Source organism: Geotrypetes seraphini, chromosome 11 (genome assembly GCF_902459505.1).
Source record: "Geotrypetes seraphini chromosome 11, aGeoSer1.1, whole genome shotgun sequence".
Taxonomy (NCBI): domain Eukaryota; kingdom Metazoa; phylum Chordata; class Amphibia; order Gymnophiona; family Dermophiidae; genus Geotrypetes; species Geotrypetes seraphini.
The window spans coordinates 3,492,011-3,501,930 of record NC_047094.1 but is presented as its reverse complement, the minus strand read 5'-3'; the positions used below and the strand labels follow the sequence as shown (position 1 = coordinate 3,501,930).

Genomic DNA, 9,920 nt, shown 5'->3' with positions numbered 1-9,920 from the left:
ATGGTCCATTAAGCCCAGTAGCCCGTTCTCACAGTGGCCAATCCAGGTCCCAAGTACATGGACAAAACCCAAGGAGTAGCAACAGTCCATGCAAGCAGAGGCTTCCCCCATGTTTTTCTCAATAACAGACTATGGACTTTTCCTCCAGGAACTTGTCCAAACCTTTCTTAAAACCAGCCACACTATCTACTCTTACCACATCCTCTGTCAATGCGTTCCAGAGCTTAACTATTCTCTGAGTGAAAAAAATATTTCCTCCTGTTGGTTTTAAAAGTATTTCCCTGTAACTTCATTGAGTGTCCCCTAGTCTTTGTAATTTTTGACAGAGTGAAAAACTCAGGATTTTGTAGACTTCTATCATATCTCCCCTTAACTGTCTGTTTTCCAAGCTGAAGAGTCCTAATCATAAGAACATAAGAAGTTGCCTCCACTGGGTCAGACCAGAGGTCCATCGCGCCCAGCAGCCCGCACCCGCGGCGACCCATCAGGTCCATGACCTGTCAGGTGTTCCTTGACTTAGCCCTGTAATCCCCCTTTTTCTTCTATTTATACTCTTCCTAACCTATCTCTACTTTTATTACATTACATTACTGATTTATATTCCGCCTGTACCTTGCAGTTCTAAGCGGATTACATCATAAGATAGCTGGACATTTCCAGGAACAAAAGTTACAATTAAGAGAACTGGTCATATCCAGGAAAAAGTTACAATTAAGGAACTGGATACATTGTACAATTAAGGAGCTGGTTCATAATAAAGTTTTGAGAAGAGGGTAGCAGATAGAAGGAGAGAATAGGAAAAGTGTCGGATGATGCTGGAAGAGTACGAGGATGTTAAAGAGTAGAAACTGTCACATTGTTGAGTCTTTGGAGGGTAATACAAGTAGAGGGTGGGAGGGAGATTGCAAGAGGGGAGGAGAAGGGGGTTAAGCTAGCTCAATCCCCCTATCCTTCAGGAATCTATCCAATCCCTCTTTGAATCCCCTTTGCAGTGGAGAGTGATAGGTTTAGGATAAGTAGATGGGATCAAAGGAACAAGTAGTAAGTTTGAAGGAGGAAAGAAAATGTGTGATTTGCTCCTCAGTGATTTCAGAGAAGAAAAAGTGGCAGGGGTCAAGAGGAGGGAGAAGTGGAAGTGATTTGGTTGAGAAGCCATGAGAGAAAGTGAAAGAAGGGGGGATTGGAGTAGAATAGATAGTTGGGTGAAGTAGTCTTGTTTTGCAAGTGTAAGGTTGGACTGGAAAGTGGAGAGCCTGAGTGCTGGATTGTTCCGCAGATCTATTTAATTGATAATTGGTGCCGTTGATTGGCTCTAATTAATGTAATTCGGCCGTACGCCGTTGCAATGGACGCGCATGCGTAGCAGCAATGCGTTACCTTCCTAAGCTTCAGGTCTGCGGGTGTGTACGCGCGCGCCAACTCCAGCAGTCGCCGCCCAGGTCCTGGCGGCCCACTTTCAAAATGGTGGCGCGGCGCCTCGCTGGAGTCACCTGACGTGGGCAGCGCCTCCTCCTCCGGAACTGTTCGTTGTTATGACGACACGGTCGTAAAGTCGCCATTTTCCCTGCAGTGCGTTGCGACAAGGGAGAGGCGCGTCCGACGGGCGATGAACGCGGCAACCAAGCTTACGGCAGCGGCGGCCGGGCGGCGACTGAGCGCGCTGCCAGGACCGGGCTTGGTCGGGCCGGCGGAGCCCGGAGGCCTCCTAGGCGGCGAAGGTAAGGGGGAAGGGGCGGAGCTCTGGGCACACGGCACTGACGGCTGTCGAGCAGAAACTCTTTGCTTGCCCCGGGCGTTGAGCAAAGTTGCCAAAGTGCCAGGCCGGGGGCGCTGGGGGACAAGTTGCCAGATCCCCTTCTAAACAGCTGAGCATGCCTATAGCGCTACTAGACATAGAAGAGGCGGTCCCTGCTCCGAAGAGCTTACAGTCTAGTCAAGGTGGGGGAATCACGGTTTGGAATTGAGGGGGAGCTTTGAGACTGCCAGAGACGGAGCCTGATGTATCGAGTCAGGATTCCGGAATGTTGTTGTTCTTTGAGATTCTGGAATGTTGCTGTTATTTGGAACCCTCAAAGAGTAGCAAGATTCCATGAGGAACCTCCAAAGAGTAGCAACATTCCATGCTATTACTACTGCTAATCATTTCTATAGCGCTACTGGACATATGCAGAGCTGTACATCAAAACACAGAAGAGACAGTCCCTGCTCACAAGAGCTTACAGTCTAGTCAAGGCAGACAAACTGGACGATACATAGGTGGGGGAATTACAGAGAGAATGAGAAGACAGACATCAGTGTTTCGAAGGTGGGTTGGAGTTTGGGGTTGAGGCAGCTTAAAAGAAGTGGTCTTTGAGTCTAAATTTGAAAACTGCCAGAGGCGGAGCTTAGTTTGTTTCCAGGCATACGGTGCAGCAAAGTAGAAGAGACGGAGTCTGGAGTTGGCCCCAGACAGACTTGTCAGATGAGTGGTGTGCCTGAGGGCGGGGGTGGGGGGGGAGTGTCGGGAGAGATACTGAGGAGCTGCAGAGCTCAATGTATGTCTTCATATTGCTAAGAGTAAATAAGTCTACAATGATCGATTGCAGGTAGGTGGCTGTGAGGTTCCTGTGATCATTTTGGGGCTCTCAGTGTGCCCACAAAGTAGCCCAGCTCTCACCTGCTTCCACCCTGCTGGTTCTGGCAAGTAAAGGGAGGTGACTGGGCCAAGTCTATGGCTGGAGTGACAAAACACACAGCACAGCAGTGCAGTGATGATGACAAAACTCAATCGCTTGTAGAATAGCCGTTTCTCCCTACAGAGGACTTACAGTCAGAACCCAGCCCCCCCCCCAACAAAAAAAGCCCGCACCACTGCTCAAATTTCCTGCAACCAACTTTCAACAACAGCCCAAATGGGCGAAAAAGCCACAGACCTAATAACCTTGGCAAGGGCTCATGTGGGGAATCCCCGGGTTCTCAGTCCTTTGCACTAGGCATTAGGCTATACCTTCATTCGGTTAAATCAAAGGTATACTCGCTGGTGAATGGAGGGGCCTCTGCACATGCTTTAGTCCTATGCCATGGGTCTCAAAGTCCCTCCTCGAGGGCTGTAATCCAGTCGGGTTTTTAGGATTTCCCCAACGAATATGCATGAGATCTATGTGCATGCACTGCTTTCAGTGCACATTCATTGGGGAAATCCTGAAAAAACATAGAAGATGACGGCAGAAAAGGGCCACGGCCCAACAAGTCTGCCCACTCTAATGACCCTCCCCCTAATTTCTTCCTTGAAGTGATCCCACATGCTTATCCCATTTTCTCTTAAAATCCAGCACGCTGCTGGCCTCAATTACCTGCAGTGGAAGACTATTTCAATGATCAACCACCCTTTCGGTGAAGAAATACTTCCTGGTGTCACCATGAAATCTCCCACCCCTGAGTTTCAACGGATGTCCTCTTGTCGCCGTAGGTCCTTTAAGAAAAAAGATATCCTCTTCTACCTCAATACGGCCCGTGTCATATTTGAACGTCTCGATCATGTCTCCCCTCTCTCTACATTCCTCGAGTGAGTATAGCTGGTTTGCGGCCCTCAAGGAGGGACTTTGAGATCCCTATTCTACGCCATCTCTAGCACCAATTGAAATCCAAGAGACAAACTCTTGGCCCCTTCTGAACCCTAGTAACCTCTCCTTCTCCGCGTCTCCTATTTCCAGCCTCATCACTGGTGCTCACTTTTTCCTTCTGTCCTTCCCTAAGTTCTCTGCCCCTACACTCGTTTCTGCCATTTGGATCACTGGTCCCCTCTGGTTTCTCCTCTGCACCAGGGAGCTCCCTGCCCTTGTGAACTTTCTGCAGTGATTGTCGTTAGGTAACGCGAGATACTTCCTAATTGTTCCAGTGATGACCATTTCTCTCCAGTCCTCTCTGAGATATGCCCTATAGGTCAATTCCAGAGTCCCTTGCACTTTGAGGAGGTTCCTTTGGAGAGATGCTCCATCCAAGCAGGCTACAAGCTGCCTCTCTCCACACTGGGACATTGAGAGGGGAGCGTGATGGTTTTGCTGGTGTTTATCCAATAATATCCATGAAAAAAGATGTTTGGGAGTTTATTGGCTTTTATCAGTTACATGTAAAAACAGATTGCTGAATATAGTTTTTATTTATAGTCCGTCCTTAACAAGGTGGATCGCAAAATCACATACACAATATATATAACAAAACGTATATACAAAAGCAATACATCAGAATAATTTATCCGTAGACAATAATGTACATTTTCCTCTGTTTAATAACTAATTCCTTATCACCCATACTTCATTTTACAAAATAACCCCCTCTCTTGCGAATGCATAGCGCGGGTTTTAGCGCTGGCAGCGGTAGTAACTGCTCCGATGCTAGAAACATAAAAATGACGACAGAAAAGGGCCTCGGCCCATCAAGTCTGCCCACTCTAATGACCCAGCCCCCTAATTTCTTCCATGAAGAGATCCCACATGCTTATCCCATTTTTTCTTAAAATCTGGCATGCTGCTGGCCTCATTTACCTGCAGTGGAAGATCATTCCAATGATCAACCATCCTTTCGGTGAAGAAATACTTCCTGGTGTCGCCATGAAGTTTCCCACCCCTGATTTTCAACGGATGCCCTCTTGTTGCCGTGGGCCCTTTAAGAAAAAGATATCTTCTTCCACCTCGAAATGGCCCGTGACATATTTGAACGTCTCGATCATGTCTCCCCTCTCTCTGTGCTCCTCGAGTGAGTATAGCTGCAACTTACCCAGCCGTTCCTCTTATGGGAGATCCTTGAGTCCTGAGACCATCCTGGTTGCCATTCATTGAACCTACTAAACTCTCAGCACATCTTTTTGGTAATGTGGCCTCCAGAATTGTACACAATATTCCAGATGAGGTCTCGCCATGGATCTGTATAATGGTATTATGACTTCAGGCTTTCGGCTGACGAAACTTCTACGGATACAACCCATCATTTGTCTAGCCTTGGATGAAGCTTTCTCCACTTGATTGGCCGTCTTCATGTCTTCATTAATGATTACCCCCAAGTCTCGTTCTGCTGTAGTCCTTGCTAAGGTCTCGCCATTTAGGGTGTAAAATCTGCATGGATTTCTGCTGCCAAGGTGCATGACCTTACACTTTTTGGCATTGAAACATAGTTGCCAAGTCGTGGACCAATGTTCCAGTAAGAGTAGGTCCTGCGTCATACTGTCTGGCAATGTGCTTTTGCCTACTAGGTTGAATAGTTTGGCGTCATCGGCGAATAATGTAATTTTACCTCGAAGCCCCTGAGCTAGGTCCCTTACGAAGATGTTAAATAGGATCGGGCCCAAGACCGAGTCTGCGGCACTCCGCTGATCATCTCCGACATTTCGGAGAGGGTACCGTTCACCACCACCCTCTGAAGTCTACCTCTAAACCAGTCTTTAACCCATGCAGTTAATGTTTCACCTTATCCCATCGAACTCATCTTGCTCAATAACCTGCGGTGTGGGATGCTATCAAAAGCTTTACTGAAGTCCAAGAACACGACGTCCAGGGACTCCCCCATATCCAGCTTTCTTGTTACCCAGTCAAAGAAGCTGATTAGATTGGATTGGCAGGACCTTCCCTTTGTAAATCCATGTTGATGGGGATCTTGCAGATTCTCATCGTCCAGGATCGTGTCTAATTTGTGTTTGATTAGTGTTTTCATTAGTTTACTCACTATCGATGTGAGACTCAGCGGTCTATAATTCGCAGCCTCTGTCCTGCATCCCTTTTTGTGGAGTGGAATGACGTTAGCTGTTTTCCAGTCCAACGGGACTCTTCCTGTACTTAGGGAAAGATTGAAGAGTGTGCAAAACGGTTCCGCCAGGACATCACTCAACTCCCTAAGCACCCTGGGGTGTAGATTGGTCCCATGGCTTTGTTCACTTTGAGTCTTGATAGTTCACAGTAGACGCTGCTGATGCTCATAGAATTTATTCGTAAAAGAGGGAGGTAAGTGCCGTTTCAGCAATCTTTAAAAAGTACTCAAATCGAGGCTTTTCATTTTCCCCCGGGAGTAGGTCGGTTATTTTTGCGGAAGGCTGGCTTAGTGGCTAAGAAGATTATTTGGGGGAATGGGTTTCGGATTGGGCTTGGCATGCTCTGATGCTGCTTGAGAGGGGTCGAGTGTGTCATTCTTTGTGTCAATCGAAGTTTTTTTTGCAGGTATGGTGGGGTCCTTATATTTACTCTCTGTCTCTAGCTTGCAGTTTGATTCTTAATACTTTGCCTATTTGATTTTCCTGAGTGGTGAGGGGTTCGCGGCCTTGGGGTGGCCTCTTCACGGCTTTTCTCCGCCTTTTTTTTTTCCCTTTTATCCCCTTTTCATTTTTCTCTTTCTTCCTCGGGAGATCCACTTTCTGATTTTTGGGGGTTCATCAGAGTCCAGGGCCCTGAATGTTCTGCTTTTGCTTGGTTTCTGTTCTGACCTCCCTCCTTGGATGGGCTGGATGGGGTTTTTTTTTTCTCTTAAGGTTATTGTTGTTTGGAGGAGTGGGGGGGGGCAGTGGGGGGGAGGGTTCTGGGACTTGGGATATAATTGCTGTATGACTTTTGGTGCACCTGTGTGTTCTTTGTTATATCATTGTCTCTTTCTTTGCCTCTGCTGTGCTCAATGAAAAAAATTGTTTCCAGTAAAAGTACTCAAATCTCCCTGCTGCCTTATGTATGCTGGAAGTCTGTTCCATTCTTCAGGGCCTGCTTGTGACAACGTACTGTAGTCACTCAAGGCCTGCCAGGTACTATTTTGAGGTCCTTGGTATTATAAAGAATGATTTGTTATGGAAAACTTGTGCCTTAAGTGTCCAGCGGTCGTGTTCTGGAATATTAGAGAACAATCGCATACAGACGCAGGAAAGCGCTTGCGTGTGGTTACAGCAGTGAGGCGGGCAATGTTCAGAACGTAAGGTAACCAATGGAGGCAGTGCAGCTTGTGCGTGTGTCCAGTGCTGGAGGAGGTGAGAGCTGAAGGCGGTTGCAGACGCAACCGCCGGACACTTAAGGCACAAGTTTTCCATAAAGAATCATTCTTTATAATACTGAGGGCCTCAAAATAGTTGGTCCAAAATCTTGTCTTCAGCTCTAATGATCAGATTTCAGATAATCCCCATTTTGGATTTGTAGGTACTTGGAGGGCTACAGAAAAAAATAGTTAATGTCTTTGCATGAGATAAAACTTTTTATAGTTTATAAACCTTTCCTTTAACAGTTAAGGAAAGATTTATAAACTATAAAGAGTTTTACAAAATTGTCATTTCTTTAATAAGACTAACTATTTTTTCTGCGGTCCTCCAAGTACCTACAAAGGGTTTGAGTTTGAGACTGCTGGTATAGATGTTATCCCAGGACAAGCAGACAGATATTCTCACTGATGGGTGACGTCACCAACGGAGCCCCGGTACGGACCTCTTTAAGAACTTGGAAAGTTCTCGGCTGCCCACATTGCGCATGTGCGAGTGCCTTCCCACCCGACATAGGCGCGTGGTCCCTCAGTTTCTTAGTTTCTGCGGAGCTAAGAAGTCACTTTCAACAGTATCGTTGATTTTTTTTTTTTTTTTCACTGCCTTCCCGCTCAAGCGGCTGTCTTTTGGACTTCTCTTCAGTCAATTGTCCTAAGCCTCATTCTCTTCCTGGAGAACAGGCCTTACATACTCTGGACTGTAAATGAGCTTTGACTTACCACCTGGATCGCACAAAGCCACACAGATCCTCTCCTGAACTCTTCATCTCTTTTTTGACCAAATAAGTTGGGACATCCTGTTTCTAAAAGAACGATTTCCAACTGGCTAGCCGCCTGCATCTCGTTCTGCTATGCTCAGACCGGACTGGCACTGGAGAGACGTGTCATAGCCCATAAAGTTAGAGCTATGGCAGCTTCTGTTGCTTTCCTCAGGCCTACTCCCATTGAGGAAATCTGTAAAGCTGCTACCTGGTCCTCGGTTCATACCTTCACTTCTCACTACTGTCTGGAGTCTTTCTCCAGGCGGGATGGGCACTTCAGCCAATCTGTATTACAAAATTTATTTTCCTACTCTCTCACCATCCCATTCATTTAGCTTGGAGGTCACCCATCAGTGAGAATATGCTGCCTGCTTGTCCTGGGATAAAGCACAGTTACTTACCGTAACAGGTGTTATCCAGGGACAGCAGGCAGATATTCTCACAACCCACCCTCTTCCCCTGTTGGCATCTTAGCTGGCTTATCTTAACTGAGGGACCGCGTGCCTACGTTGGGTGGGAAGGCACTCACGCATGTGCAGTGCGTGCAGCCGAGAACTTTCCAAGTTCTTACTGTGGTCCGTACTGGTGGCTCCTTGGTGACGTCGCCCATCAGTGAGAATATTTGCCTGCTGTCCCTGGATAACACCTGTTTGCTATATTGAAATCTGACTTACAATTTTCAAACCTTTCTCTCCTATATTTCACTGCAGATGAGGACGATGTGCACAGGTGTGGCCGTTGTCTAGCAGAGTTCACGAGCCTGGAAGAGTTTGTCCAGCACAAGATACAAAAGCTCTGTCATCGAGTTCAAGACGCTGTGACTGTTTCTTCTGCCAGTCTGCTCAGTGAAGAGGTACAAAAGGTGACGCTTGAATCTCATGCCTGGGTTGTAATCAAGCTGGTACAGAACCGAAGATATACTATGATCTGATTCTGTCTGAAATATTGAGCCATTAAGGTGTTTTCACAAGAGTCTGGAAGTGAAACCTGCCAGTAGCGTCTCTAAACATTTAGGGCCTGATTTTATGCTTGAACACAAGATTATAATCAAAGTGTAGCAATAATGAGAAATCATACGAATATTGCCCCCCCAAAAAAGATTTATTTATTTCTTTTAAATTTTTCTATCCCGCTTATCAACTCAGCAGGTAACAGGTAAATACATAAAAGTAATGAACTTTACCTATCAATTAATACATTATCAAATAAAAAGCTCAAGGAGGACCATCATCTTATCTTCAACTCCATCTAGAGATACTCTGTTCGCTACCTGCATTTAGACAATCACAAATAGGGAGGTCTTTAACAATTTCTTATCTCTTTCATTGAGTTCCAAAGTCTTGGGCCTGCCACCGATACAGCAGCTTTGCCATTTTTTTATATTAATATATTTTATTGATTTTCAAAAAGAACCAAACAAAACACAGAACACCACAGTGTACAAAGCAAATGAAATGAGTCCCAACAACCTTTTGCATTTCACCATAATATGCTGCTTCCCCCACCCCCACCCCCCGATACACAAAACCAGCAAGTAACAAACCATAAACCCCATTCCAGTGTGTCACAAACAGAAAAAAATAAACATTCAACAAATGACTGCGAGCTCTGGGTGTCAGAGTGGATTAAAAAGGTTCCCAACAAGAACAAAATGCTCGCCCCAGCGGCGTTTCCAATGAAGGAACCCGAAGGCGCTCCATTGAAGCCAGTTCCAACATCAGTGTACGCCAATGAGCCAGTTTTGGGGAATCGGAAGATATCCAGCAATGAAGTATCACTTTCTTGCCCAGCAAAATCGCTCGATCCAAAAAGCCCCTAAAACCCCTCGGGGAAGGTCTCGGAAGGGACTCCAGTGTGAACAACAAGGTCGGGCCAAACACGAATGTATACTTCCACGTGGCCATGATATGCTGATGAACCTGCTGCCTGATTCCTCATTTCAGATAAGTCTGTTCTGCTACTTGACCGTACTAATTTTATAGTTACTTATGTCTACAAAAAAAATGTAACTAGGGAACACTAGTTAGGTACCTTTTAATCTTCATCCTCAAAACCCAGAAACAATGTGACGCGCGTGTACATTGCATACTTTATAAGACCTCGCAGCATCTGAGAACAGAAACAACGTAACGTTCGTGTAACGTGCGTACTTGTGAAACTTTGCAGCGTCCGAGAGCAGAA

At 46.1% G+C, this 9,920-nt stretch overlaps 1 protein-coding gene across 6 annotated transcripts in view; it reads left to right on the top strand.

The window, feature by feature from the left end:
* Nucleotides 1-1,498: 1,498 nt before the first annotated feature.
* Nucleotides 1,499-9,920, top strand: part of E4F1 (E4F transcription factor 1) — a 64,923-nt gene continuing 56,501 nt past the window's right edge. For 2 of the 6 annotated variants that reach the window (XM_033914078.1, XM_033914077.1), the window contains exons 1-2: nucleotides 1,505-1,718; nucleotides 8,450-8,601. In XM_033914078.1, the coding sequence (XP_033769969.1) occupies nucleotides 1,607-1,718; nucleotides 8,450-8,601 (264 nt within the window). In that variant the 5' untranslated portion in view covers nucleotides 1,505-1,606. Of the gene's footprint in view, nucleotides 1,719-1,809; nucleotides 1,939-8,449; nucleotides 8,602-9,920 lie in introns of those variants that run through there. The other 4 variants (XM_033914082.1, XM_033914080.1, XM_033914079.1 and 1 more) reach the window with 4 other exon arrangements.